This window comes from Telmatherina bonti, assembly GCF_933228915.1.
Source record: "Telmatherina bonti genome assembly, chromosome: 13".
Lineage (NCBI taxonomy): Eukaryota > Metazoa > Chordata > Actinopteri > Atheriniformes > Telmatherinidae > Telmatherina > Telmatherina bonti.
Genome location: NC_136611.1, coordinates 21,049,840 through 21,064,178, shown reverse-complemented (window position 1 = coordinate 21,064,178; position 14,339 = coordinate 21,049,840). Strand labels below are relative to the sequence as shown.

The window sequence follows — 14,339 nt, the reverse complement described above, 5'->3', positions numbered from 1 at the left end:
AAGTGTAGGATGCATATCTCGTAAATTCTTCAAGGACATACTTATTCAGTATCAAAGCATATCCTGAGTAAAAGCATCTTCAGTTGTGACGCAAACCTCAAAACTAGAAGTTTCACATCAAAAATTATTAGTGTTCCTTCATTGTCTTTATATGTATCAATGAAAAAAATGTGTATTTGTAAAGTAAAAAGGGGGGCGGAAAGTGCATGTTCACACATCCACATCTGTGCTTGTCAGGTAGCCCACCCACCTGAGCAATGTCCTCAGAAAAAAGATATTTTACAGTAATCATAACTAATGTCAAAAGTGCTTTTTTTCATCATGAGCAAGTGCATTGTCCCTCTGCTCTGTGAATCGTCAAAGATCCAGTAACTGTCTTTCCTCACATCGCTTTACAGCAGTTCTTTGCCAGAGCATCTGGTTCCTCTGAGGCAGCACAAATGCCCAGTTAGGAAAAGTTGACCACTTTGCAGTCTGTGTTTGGCCTTGGTAGCTTCAGAGTCAAGTCTGTTTGTGGGTCTTCATCAGTGTTGGCTGAGGCTACAAGCTGGCTTGTGTCCTTTGTGTAGCCGTGCCATGTCCCTCTTCATAGGGGGGACGACAAAGATGCCACCTTAACATTACTGTAAACATTTCTCATCAGCGGCTAATGCAGCTGAACATTTTAAGAATCTTTCTGATCATCAGAAAAAAACATTTAAAGAAATATATGTGTATCAAGCCTTTCCTTCTGATGTGTGTAAGTATATGAGTGTGTATATATATATATATATATATATATATACACACACATACACAAACACACACGTATATAGGAAAAGTTCAAATCTTTGAACAGTATACATATATAAAAAATGGCACCACCTTATTGCGTGCTCTAAAAGCAACACTCAATTCAGCCTGGTGTTCAGCACATTATAGTGTCACATGGTTCCTGTCGCAGCTCCATTGCTGTGACTTTTCAGGTTCTTTAAGTCCATCAACCAGTGGGAATTATTGTAGGAGCTGTATGTGTTGGCAAGTACAAGTGGCAACATGGATCTAGCAGCACTGAAAATGGAGTCCGATATCTGCCTGGCATGTCGAATGGAGTGCAGTGATTGTCTTATAGGTGGCAGGAGGAAATGGAGGATTTGAAGCTGCTATTTTCACTGTGAAGTAACAGAGAGGGGGAAATGGAGTTATGGTTAAAGAACACCAATAAGCATGACATGAATTACTGGTTCTCAATGCCTCACCAAGTACACATCAAGAACAGATCCATCATCACGATCAATGTCCACATCCATGGTGCTCTGCTCGGAAGTGAGGCAGATAGCGCTGTCCTCTAGAGTGAATGTGGAGCTGGATGCAACATTGTCTCTGAAACACAACACATCAACATGTGAACTTGTAGACGGCCCAGAGAGTTTACTGTCTGCGGCTAAAGTAAAGCAGCTGTATAAACAGAGAAAAACACGTACTCCAGGAACAAATCACACACTATTGCAGACTTGGACATCAAAGAGCAAAACGAGGTGATCTGACTGAGAGCAGGACAGGGAACCTGTCTGGGATCAGGCCTCACATGAAACACTCAGACACTGAAATGTCTCAAAGGAAGTGAAGTAAATCTCCCGATGACAAGGAAGATTTGCTTGGAATGATTTACTTGGGAGTTTAGAAGATGTATGATGCCAACGGCCCCTTTTGGCCTCAGAAATATGAAAAAAATAATACAAAAAAATGACTACTTTATCATTTTCAATTATTTTTCATTATTTGGTATGAAACAAAGCATGGCACCATTTTTTTTTGTTTTTAGCAAAGCCATTGATGAACAGAGGATCCTGTTATGTTATGCTATGAGAAAGTGAAGAGAATTCTGGTTTATGAGGCCCAATAATGTCCAAACAAAAAATAATCTTTAACACATATTTATATGCTGTGTATATAGATAAAAAAAAAAAAATTTCTGAATAATAAAAAGCAAAAAAAATAGAAAGTAGAAATATGTCTCTTCAATTCAGCAAAGTGCAGTCTTCATCATGTAGTTCCATGTAGAGCTCTACTGCAGCCACTAGGGGGCGTCAAGAACACGGTTTTCATAAAAGGAATGAGAAAGTCAGGAATGAGTAGTATCTCTTTTATGGCATAAGATTTTTTTTTAAGTCAGTAAGAAATGCATGAAGAGATCTTTGTAGTTGTAGATTCTGACAAATGAAGATAAGCAACTTGATGTACCTTGACACTTGACAAAGCTACTACTGACACAGGCCAACCAGCTGTCAGAGCGGAAATATTGCTGGCCGATATATAGTCTCCTGCACTGCCTGTCCTCTTGTCACAGTATTTGTCCTTTATAATAGCACCAAGTAAGACCTTGTCAAAGCTGCTGTTTAAATATTTATGAAAACAGTTGTGAGTACAATGTCAGGGCAGCAGCAGGTGACTGACGAGAGGGACGATACGGGGCAAGTCACAGCCTTGCAAAAGAAGTAGAGGGCAGAGAACAAAGAAGCTGAAAGAAAGAAGACAAAGAAGAGAGAAAGAAAAATGACATTGTCTGTTGGCAAAGAGAGGTGTGACAAATAGGGGTTGGAGGTATAATAAATCCTGTTAATGGAAAACTCATTTGTAATTTTTACCCAACTTCCCAAGACAGAGTGAGATAATATCTAACTCAGAAAGGTCTGCAATGTTTAGTCAGTGCTGTAGCATTTTAACAATCTCCAATTTGAAAAACCGTCTGGTTAAACTATTAAGGCCAAAGGCAGGTTTCTTAAGGCAAAAGCAAATATTGCTTTTAATAGAGGATTTGCTATCTGGGGTATGTTTTCTTCTCTGTAAATTAAAAAGGCCTCATTCTTTCTTCGATGGCTCTGTCCATGAAATATATTTGTGTAGAATGTGTGTAAGTTTATTTGATGAATGCTGGCAAGGCCACTGAATCACCAGTTCCATGACGCACGTCACTAATAAGGCCATGTGATGTCAGAGTACAAGTGGCAATAATATGGGAGTGTTTGAGCACGCAAGTGTGTGTGTTGGGCGTGCCTTCCATATCATTTAAAGTAACCGTGCAACATACTTTAAGGATGACACAATTTAGAATAATATAAGAGAAAGATGAACAGGTAAACAAAACGGGGGCTGTACCTCTCTTCTGTTTGGTTGTCCACATTAACAAAGATGGAGGAGGTGGAGATGGTTCCCATGGAGGAGCCCTCGTAGGAAAAAGGGTTGGCAGGAACCAAATCTGGACGATGATATGAACCGAACACAGCTGAGAAGAAAATGTACAGTGTCAGTTTATTTTCTTTGCTATCCCCTTTTATGAAACCATATTGCATCCAGTCACACACACACACACACACACTGCACACCACAAGGCTTCTTTTTTTATTCATCTTTTTATTTTTTTTATTGAATGTCCAATTTAATCAGATCTGACAAAATATATGATGAATACCTGAAAAATGCCTTTTAAAAATCATTTGAAATTTTAGGAACCACAAGAAATGGGAAATTCTTCTTTTCTTTCTTTGTTTTTTTTTTTTTTTACGTGGTGGTACAAACTTCAATCTTTTGTAATTACTCTGACCAGTCACACTTTGTCCAAACAATCAGAGGTTTTGGCTTCCTAAAAGGTCTGATTGTTATTCTTGGCTCATACAAATTTAGTTTGTAATGTAATTAAGGGATGGAACATCAGGGTTCAAGACAGATGAAAAGTTTTCTGAGAAATGCATGTTGGTTTAGTTTTATAGACAAACCAAAAGCCAGATCTTTTACAGCAAGATTCATGGTTTTGTTGTGCAGTGACACCTGCATGAAAATCCCCCCCGAGTCTATACTAAACAATTCAGAGAAGGAGAGTTGCAAATATCTAAAATAGATTCTTGATAAGAAATGAGGTGAAAAGGTGTGTGTGTTTTTTTTTGTTTAAGAAAGAAAGAAAGAAAGAAAAATGCAGAATTTTATGGTTCAATTTTCTGTTTAACTTGCATCACATTTCTTAGGAAGTAGGATGGTGAGTTAATGTTATCATGTACAAGCAAATCTGGAAGCAAGCATCAGTGTCTATAAAAAATAAATAAATAAAAGAACTTTTTTTTTTTAAAAAAACCAAAAAAAAAACAAAACCTTTGTTAAAGCCCTCACAATCCCCAAATGTATGCCTCACTAAAAAATGAGCAGTTCATTCAAGATAGCCCAATAATCACTGAACCAGAAGCCTTCTGGTGGATGAAAACACTGAAAATGTCGAAACAAAACAACAGAATTGCAGTCTGCAACAAGAATTTGCAGCTTTTCAGAACTTTTTATCACAGCTGTCCAAAACTTTATCCACTAATGTGGACACACTGAAAATGAGAACATGGTTGTGGACCCCCAGTTTACCCCGTGTTGCTGCTGCACTTTCCATTGTGGGCGTCAACATTTAAAACAAAACCCTAATGACGGAGACAAGGTAAAGGAACAAGAAATTAATTTAACTCATCAGAAAGTTCCAGTGAAATTGACATTTCTCTGAAGCAGCCTCTCCCTTCAGAGTAAACGAAATTTCCTCTGTCCCATTTTAGACTAATTTAGTAACCATAGAAAGCAAATCAGGAAGTGTGACAATCCAATTTGCTTTGTAGTACAGTATGCAGTGTCACAGCTGGAGATGCTGGTGGGAGAGTCCTCAGTTAGGAAAGCAAAGTAGACGTGCGATGGTACGATTCCTCTTTACGTCCACACCCTTGTCTCTATCGCAGTGGCGTTGGCTAATACTCTTTAATCATATCCCCAAACAAAGGTCAGATGCAGCTGCTGCATTTCATCATTTTTTATACTCTTTCTTGGACTCAGGTCACATTGTGGTCACAAGGAAAATGAAGAAAGACATAACGAAAACTAGAAGTAATTTGATTTTAACATATGCATATGTGCACAGGGAATGCAGGGAAGCGAGAAAAAAAATGGAACAAGGGGGATTCTGTCTTTTTCTAACATGACAGAACACTATCAACCAGGTGCAGCTTTGCTGTGGGGCAGAGCTAAACGGACACTGGTTTTCTGGCTGAATAAAAGTGGCTGCTAATGGACCTTTGTTGTTTCTGAATGGAGGGTCCAATGGGGTTGGGGAGGCAGCCTAAAGTGGGACATGATAATAATGTTTCATTTGTTAGTGCAAATTCCATTAACAAGGTAGTTCTATGAGCATGCCTCAATGTTATCAAACATCAGGTGGAGGCTGTTCTGACTCAACATATGAGGCGAAAATGGCTTCAAAGTGAGGTGTTATTTATCTGTTTTTTAAGCCGTTTTGTTTACCTTGTCCATCCAGACTAGCCAGGCTGCGAGCCCCTCCCAGCCTGTCCCTCCTGTCCTCCTCATTCCTCTCATCTGATGAAAGGATCTCCTGTGAGGACGACTTCAGAGCAGGGATGGAAGTGCGAGTCCTCTTTGAAGGGGAGAATCGAATAGCTGTGGAGCAAGAAAACAAAAACAGAAGCACAGAAGTCAAGAAAAGGAAAGAAATGTGAGATTTAGGGAGGTAGATCCAGAAGCATTTGATTTTCATTTGATTCTTTACTGATTATTGATTTTCTTCTTGTTTGTTTTGGTTTTATTGAAATTTTTTTGTAATACTACAGTACATTGATGGGTAGTTTAAGTTTTTAAATAGGACAAGCTTAAATATAAGCATTGCACTTCAGCCTGTACCTTTTAGCCACTATATAATGTTATGTTTGTACTAAATGCATTTGTTGTATATTATGTGATTTAATTATGTGACTAAATTTTTTATTTTTTTTTTAAAAGCAGATAATTGGGTGCAAGGCTCACACAATGAAACTCAAATCTCCATAATTAGCTGTTAAAATGTACAAGTGTCCTCAAAACCGCCTTTACTGTGCCCCCCCAGGCAGGGCATGAAATAAAATCCTTTCCTGTCATCTCCCTCTGGCAGGACTTGGCAGTGTTTAACAGCGTGGCTAAATCCTCAAATCAGTGACTCAGCCTTGCTAATTTCCACAGGGGGTCCTGCATATTTGCATAACAATTGTTACTATATTTGATTTTGATATGAAATTCCAAACCAGCTTCCTGGCTTCACCCCCCGGCACTCACATGATACCATGGACAAACTCATAGAACATGTCTACAGTCAATGCTGTAGCTTTTCAAAGATCCATCAGTTCTGCATGGCCACTTCTCAACAGTCTGACTGCTGCTAAAAAAAGGGTAATGATTGGATTGAAAGGGGTAGCATGAACTTGATTTTTTACACATCTCACATGTTTCTTTTACTTTTTTAAAAGTTTAATCATGACTGTTCATATATAAAATAATCAACTAAAAAGAACAGTTAGTGTAATGCAACCTCAGACAGGAGAAGGGAAGGTTAATTTGTCCTTTAAATGTCATCATCATGAAATCTGTTCAGAGATTCAGCCTACTTATCAGGTAGGGATTTCCTGCTTTTTTCCATTTGCCCTTTCTCTTACTGTTAAGGCATGAGCGACTTACGATGTGACTTCCTGAAGACCCGCGTGCTCATGAACTTGAGGAAACGGCTTGCGTAAAACCCAGGTCGGTGGACTGAGATGGAGTCCTGCAAACAAGGAACAGAAAGTGCTGTGTTTCAGACATGAGAAGGCTGTAGCCACATGAAAGGCACATTCATAAAAGCCGCAGTGTCAGATATGGGAGAGCTATCAACTTACACCATCGTACACCAGAGCTTTCCACGAGTGCTCCAACTTTTTAATGAACCTGCAGAGAAACAAAGCAAAAAGATGTCTTTTAACCATCACATGCATTGGTGTAATTTCCCTTTGACTTCAGTTAAACTTAAAAAAAAAAACAAAAAAAACGTCAGATATGATCAAAAACAGGTGTTTCATCCTTTCCCAATAATGAGGCTTAAACCCAGAGTAATATTAGGAAGTTAAGTAAAAAAAAAAGTTTTAGAAACCCAACCATTTACATTTTCCTCCAAAAGAGGCAATCTACCTGAAATACTGTAAAAAAAAAAATAAATAAATAAAAAGTTATCAAAATTATGCCTGTTCTTCATTCTTCGCCCATGTTGTGTGCATCCGATGCATTAGCTTGTGGACAATTAAATCCCATTCGATAGGAGAGGTTTGACTTGTTTTAGGATGATTGTAAAATGCTTTATATTTCTAATAATTCATTATAACATGCTGTAAGTAATTACTATATATACACATACCACTGGTCTAAAGTTTGGACACATTTTCCCATTGGATTTAATGAAAAAAATGTGTCCAAACTCTTGACTGGTACTGTGGATGCCATATTGTTGGAGAAACAAAATAGCTGCGGTTCTGAGGATCTTACAGTCATCAGTGAAGACAGCGCCAGTGGTGGAAATATGCAGTACATACAACATATTCATTTTATTTCATTTCATTAGGATCAGTACCTGTAAGACTGTAGGATGTCAATGATACCCAGAAAGATGAACAGCTTTTCTTTGTGTGTTTTGGCAGGGATGCCGCCCATCCTAAAACGGAGCAAAAGCACAGCAGAAGTCAGACAACAGCTACTGCTCCTCTGTGATGCTTGAAACATTGTTCAAATGAATCCAGTGTGATCCCTGACTTTTACAAGTGTTTGTAAAAGAGGTACTTGTGCTATTTACATCTGTGTGTATTGCTGTAGATACGCAAAACAGCGACTGTGTTTGTATTTGTGTAGCTATGGTTATATGAGAGGCTGACAGCATGCCTGGCTGAGGTATGAACACGCTTGTATAACTGTGTGTGTGTGTGAGAGAGAAAAAGTAGGGAATAAAGAGGCAGACAGCCTTAATATGAGACTATAATATATTGTGTGTTTGTGTATTTCCCCCCCAGCTGAGTCAACTCACGTGTCGTCCGTGGTGAGGGCTTCAGCTGCTTTGCCGTCTCCTTGGATGGACTCCATGGCAGTGGAGTAAAGCACCCTCTGACCCACGGGCCTCCTGCCGTCCCCGCCTGCCTCGCCCCCATCCCTGTGACTCTGGTCCAAAACGTGTACTCCCAGCAGCAGACTGTAGTCCATGATTTTAAAACTTTCCAGCACCTATTGCAACATAAAAAATCATTATTAGAGCAAATGCATGATTGCACCAGAGCCTCCTGCTGCACTGATTGCTCCCCCACCACAAGAAGAGCTGCTTTACCATCAGCTCCCCAACAGTAAATATAAAGACATCAATAAGTTTATTTTTTTCCTTTTTACCTCCAAAACACTTTCACCCTCCAAACACATTTGCATGCCAAGAAAGACGAGAGAGAGCAAAAGAAAATCTCTGTTTAAACCAGTTCTGAGCTAAATAAACAAGGTGCTTCTCCACACTAAGCCAAGTGTTACATATTGACCTGTCTGAGCGCCTTTAGCCCAGTTTCCCAGAGACTTTTACTGCATGTTCCCTAGTTCTCAAGAAAAGCAGTCTTACAGTATGGCGAGACAGAGCAGAGAGAGAGAAATGAAAAGGATCACTACCTTGTAGCTAGGCTTATCTTATGACCCAGACTGGGGGGGGGGGGGGTTATAATGATTAATTCCTCTTGACTAATTATAGTAATAGAGTGCATTATACTGAGAACACCATTCTTCAATACAGTTTAAATGCCAAATGGCTCAATATGGTCTCCTCCCAATAAAAATCAAGGTAACTGCAGCAAAACTTGTGATCACTCTTGTGTTTGGAAATATCTGTGAATTCTGATTAGCTGTCTTATTTTATTACCTATAGGCTGCTTTTCTTTTTTATTTAAATGATAAAGAATTAATATGATAGAGTTTTTAAAAAATGGGAACAATCAGGAGTTAATGGAGGAGCAATAACCTCAGCAACTATAACTGTAGTGGTTCCCATCCTCCCTTTAAATAAAATAAAGAAAATTCAGATAAACTGAAGTGCAACTATACATAATATGTAATGATCTTGGTCTTTGACACACAAATAGTACTTAAATAATTTCCTGCTGTATAAAACTGAAAGCAGTAAAATAAGTCTGAGACAGCTCTGTGACCTGAAATCAGCATAAGTCAGAAGCAATTTCTGGTTTTATGATCCATGTGTTAAAAAAATGACATCATCATCATCATCAGTATTAATATTAGAAGAGTTAATTAGGTTTCATCTGTAACAGAAAAATGGATGGTATAAAGATTACAGCAAATAGATTCATACAAATGCCTGAAAACACACAAACGCCTGAAACAAAACACTGAGGCTTTTGTCTGTGCTTTGCCTCTGCCATATCAACAATTTGCATCCCTCACTCAAACTCCCTCAGTCTATTCAAGCTGCATCCATTTTGAATAGAGCCACACACCATGCTGCCTACAGAAAGACATTACTATGTGTCTGGGCCCCAGCTTTCCTCAGAAAACAATCAAACCATCACGGAAAACAGAAAACTGCTAAGTTTCTATGTTATTTTTGAAAATTCTGAATTTCAGCAACACTGTCACTGACCTTGAGAAATATTACCAGTCAGCTTCTTGGGCATCTCCCCCGGACAACTTACCTCTACTCTCAAAAAATAGACAATTTAGTTTTTCTACAATGAATGGCAAAGCCTTAATCCTCAGCTGCATCTCCGAGTATCTCACCCTGTAGCAATCCACCAGCCTACCTCTGTGCTAGTAATGATAAATTTTGTGATCCTCCTGCTTAAGTATCCATTCATAATTCATGTGTTTCCCCTTCTCCAAAGTCATAATATAAAGAATTTAGACACACAATCTTTTTATTACACAAATTTAGTCAGTTGTGCAGGATGATTAAGGTACGCAGACTTAATTATTCACCATTTTTACGGTGAACGAAGCACAGCTCTTGCAAACTTTGCCATGTTGACGCTGTTTTTTGAGTTTTTTTGTCTTTTATTCCTGAAAGAAATTTCTAAACTAAAATTTCTGGTCGTTGATTACTTTAAATGTTTCAGATGTTGAACTGTACAGCACTTATTCATAAATAAACTACACAAAAATGGAGTTCAGTCTTAGATTATATAAATCGGTGAATGAAATAAAATCCTTGTCATTCTAAGACACAATTTATTTCATATACCAAGTTTGTTTGAAGAATCTGTTACTAAATTATCAGAGAAATAAGACGGAACAGCTTTGATTAAAAAAGTTATTTCTTCATGTAAAGAGAAAAACAAATTCACATTTACTCCTAAGAAATCACCATACTCACATCTCAAAATAAGAGAGTAAATCGCTGACACTAATTGCCGACTCAGCCATTATTATTCTTTCAATCCTGCATTGACAGGATCCTTCCATTTCCTCGATTGTATGTGCTTTAAATGTAAGGACTGTCTTGTAAAACACAAACTAGAAAATATGTTGATGCCATTTGGCCTGAGCTTTCCCCAGGCTGTCCAAGCCTCCTCTGTCAAACATGTGCCGTGAGCAAATCTCTGCGAACAGCTTGACGTCGTCGTCCACATCACCGTCACCGTAATGTTTGTCTCGCTGTCGGCCGCTGCCATCTCTGTAATGCAACAGGGATTCTCTTCTCAGTTACAAATCGCACACCAGTATTGCCAACACACACTCAAGCCAGAATAAACCCTCTCTGTTCCACTCTCCCTGTAAGTTCAACATGAATTATTAATGCCTCATGCTGTTTTAGCATTTGGGGAATATCCAGAGAGCTGCAGAGTAATGGAGAGAAGATACTTAAAAGAAAGACGGCATGGCCTGTATTTTCCAATGAGGGTCCCATGCAGCAGAAACACATGCATGGTCTGCATCTAGCTCAACCCTGATCTCCTACATCCCTCAAATAAGAACCAGAGCTTTCCAAGCTCCATAAATCTATAATAACTTGGTTCGGTTTTAGAAAAAATGACATTTTTTTTCACTTCTTCATTCACTTCACAGCCTCACCCCTGTTGCTTGGCTTCTGCTGCCCTTTCCTCTGTGTATAGGTCCCCTCCTAGGGTGACGGGGTTAGCTGCTTACTCATGGAAATAGACAGAGATTCTGCTTAGAGGGCACTTTGCTTCCCGCTTAGGAGGCGAGCACAGGAAGCCCTGACAATAACAAACTATACAGCCCAGAGGCTGTAACAGCTGCTGCGTAACAGGCACAAACACACAAACAACACCACAAACCTTATAAACACAAAATATAACACATATTTACTGCAGGAGGGTAGACATGCTGGAGGCATATCGTGACACAACCTGCATGCTCTGTGTGCTGCCAGGTTAAATATTAAGGAAGAGGTGACTTTGCACAAGGTGAAGACATGATTTTGGCCACAGTTTGCTTTAACAAATATTAACAAGAAAACAGGCAGCATTGAAAAAGTCAACATATTGGTAAGTGATGACATGAAGGGTTATAACCAGAGGAGAAAACATAAACTTTATGGAAGTCTCAATGCAACTCAACATTGCAAGACCATGAAAGCTTGTGAGTGGGATAGTGTTGGATTTAAAAGGTGGGAAAGCAACAGTTGTTCACACATGTTTGCACATCTTTCCTTGAAGCGCACTTTGCATTACCAAAAGGGCAATATCGAATTGTTACTGAATAATTTCATCTAATTTAGTCACTTTTTTGTGCAGCTTAAAGATAAGATGAGAGAAAAAAGTGTCCTGAAGCCTAACAGGCCCAACTAAATATACCCACGACATCACACCGCTCATTACCTCTAATTCTTGTCCATGCAGTATCAATCAGGAATTCCTTTCCTTTATAAACTTTATAAACTCATTATAAACTGAAACATTAAATCAAGCATAATGGAAATCCCATGCAGCACTTTCAGGTTACACAGGTTGAACCAGCCTGGCTGGAATTGTGCCAGGAAGTTTTTCTCCTCAGAAAGGTCCACAATTTCAGAAACGTCCTGATTATACTCCAGTTTAAACAACGGATTGCTGACGCTTCAATGTTCTGAAAATGGTGTGACAAAATATTGAACATTTTCTCAAATTAGTAGCCAGACACAGGAGAATAAAACACCTTATAATGTTATCTGCAAGTCTAATCGTCAGCAGCGATAAATTTGTCCAAAGGGCTCTTTACTTCAGTGTGGGAATATCATAGCCCTACCCAGTAGACCCAGATAGGTTTGCAAAGTACAGTTTCACAATTACTGTATCGCTGTGAAAGTTTTACAATTAAATGAACCTGTTTCCTTATTTAAGGAGCATGTTTGTGGTCTAAATATGCAGCACATCTCTCTCAAAACTCAAACCAGAGGGAAACCTAAGAAGTAAACTATCGGCAAGGCCAATAATCTATTTTGCAGTTTAAAATAAGGTAATCTATATTGAACCTAAAATGGTTTCTCCTTTCACCATCAACCTCAACAATACAGTGTACCATGAAATCCAGCCTGGTGAGGTCTGTGAAATGCAACTGACAAACACCAAAACAAATGGCAACTATGAATTATTTTGACATATATTGTCAAAATAATATCATCCTGAATTTCTGCATCATTGATTTGAGCTGATAAATCTTTTGCCTGACATCTCTGAGCCAATCTGCCCTCATTCTCTCTCATAACACCTAACACGCAGCGCTTCTCCGTCTCAAACATCAAAACCATCCCTAAACTCTACTACCACCACTATCCAGGCTCCCTTTCAACAGCACCTCATTATACATGCTGTTTTTTTCCTATTAAAATCTTATTTCATTGCATTGAAACAGAGAGATGCATAAGCCTTTTCTTTGGAAGACTGTCCTTGAACTGATCTCTGAGTGTGTTCAGTGTTTTTATAGCGGGCATTGACTGAAACATATTTGTGTACACTTTGGGCAAATGACTTTAAATGAATACAATTAGTGTGTAGAGTGAAATTACAGTGCTTTCCCACTGGTAAACCTATGGAAAATCCTAATTTCAAAACTTTTTTTATCCCATCCAAAGTTTAAAACCGCTGTACTGATTGAGTACATGTTGTTACAGGGCTGCAACTTTAAGCTTCTTTAACTGGTTTCTATAATAAGAGGCCACGTTTCTTTTCAACAACAATGTCCCCTCACTCCACTGAAATACCAGGTCAAAAGAAATTCCTTTAAGCTCAAATACTGTATGACGTGATTTCCATGTGAGGCTTTGCTGCACACAGGTCAAAGCGTTTTAGCAAAGTAAAGAAATGCAGCAGAAATTACAGTTTAGGAAACACTTAAACACTTCCTTCAAGGAAATACTAAGCTTGCTCTATCACTTCAACTGCAGTGAACAAGCAGTTACGAGAAAGTCAGTCAGTCAGTCAGTCAGTACACCAGCACATTTACTGTAGCTCTACATGCTGACAAAACCACCTACCAGGCAGTCTCTCTGCAGAGTCTTCATTAGGTTGTTGTATGTCTCTGTGTCAAAGTAAAGCCCGTCCTCATGCATGTCCTGAAAGTCCAGATCTTTGTAGGTCGGACAGGCCTTCTCCCGCTCTTTCCTGGACGCTCGTCTCTTATAGGTAGATCCCTTCAGGTCATATTTGTAGTGCATTTTGACAGAGCGAGGCAGCACGTTGTTCATCACCACCAGCCGGATGTTAATGCCACCAGACTGGATGCAGTATAAGCCATAAAACTTGGGCAGCAGTGTGCGTGGATTCTGGTTCAAGTTCTGTAGGTTTAAAGAGAGCATGTGGTCAGAATTACACTCAACATGCACCATTTCATATTCTTGGCACAATTTATGTTAAGATGCTAATGAAGCAAAACTAACAGTTTGACATCAGAGTCTGTGTGTGTGTGTGTGTGCGTGTGTGTGCGTCTGTGTGTGTGTGTGTGTGTGTGTGTTTTCCATTAGATTAATCCCTTTAAATTGCCTAGATATGGCTTTACACATATGCTACACTTAACAAGCAAATTAATCCTGCCCATATTTGCACTGCTTGCCTGGCTGCAGCTGATGCCAATAAATTAATAAGTCAAGTTTCTGAGCAGAAATGCTTAAACATGTACATTTTATAAAAATACCTTAATTGAAACTTCATATAAGTTACACTACCAGTCAAAACTTTGGACACATGTTCCTTTTGGATTTAATGGGAGAATGTGCCCAAACTTTCATTCCCACTCCTTCCACTGCAGGGTCACGGTGTTGGGGGGGGGGGGGGGGGGGGGGGGGGGGGGGGGGGCTAGAGCATAGCTGGGAACTTAAAAAAAAAAAAAAAATCACAATACTGTATAATAGTATTTCAAAGTTTCATCTTCCCTTTTTTTTTTAACTCTCTGTGACCAGGTTCTCTTATTACTCTTATGACTTATTACTCTGATAACTTAATAAATCATGTTTAACTAGATCACAAAACAACCCTTTATTAGAGTTTAATTGAACACCATAAGACTATCTCATAGCT

The 14,339-nt window shown here is 38.9% G+C and overlaps 1 protein-coding gene across 1 annotated transcript in view; it reads right to left on the bottom strand.

Moving 5' to 3' along the window:
- Positions 1 to 991: 991 nt before the first annotated feature.
- pip5k1bb (phosphatidylinositol-4-phosphate 5-kinase, type I, beta b) overlaps positions 992 to 14,339 on the bottom strand; it is a 31,654-nt gene continuing 18,306 nt past the window's right edge. Inside the window, exons 7-15 of the mRNA XM_079251985.1 lie at positions 13,301 to 13,600; positions 7,871 to 8,064; positions 7,424 to 7,504; positions 6,699 to 6,747; positions 6,502 to 6,586; positions 5,302 to 5,454; positions 3,139 to 3,265; positions 1,239 to 1,362; positions 992 to 1,151 (exon numbers count right to left, since the gene is read on the bottom strand). Coding sequence (XP_079108111.1) covers positions 1,149 to 1,151; positions 1,239 to 1,362; positions 3,139 to 3,265; positions 5,302 to 5,454; positions 6,502 to 6,586; positions 6,699 to 6,747; positions 7,424 to 7,504; positions 7,871 to 8,064; positions 13,301 to 13,600 — 1,116 coding nt within the window. The 3' untranslated portion in view covers positions 992 to 1,148. The remainder of the gene's footprint in view (positions 1,152 to 1,238; positions 1,363 to 3,138; positions 3,266 to 5,301; positions 5,455 to 6,501; positions 6,587 to 6,698; positions 6,748 to 7,423; positions 7,505 to 7,870; positions 8,065 to 13,300; positions 13,601 to 14,339) is intronic.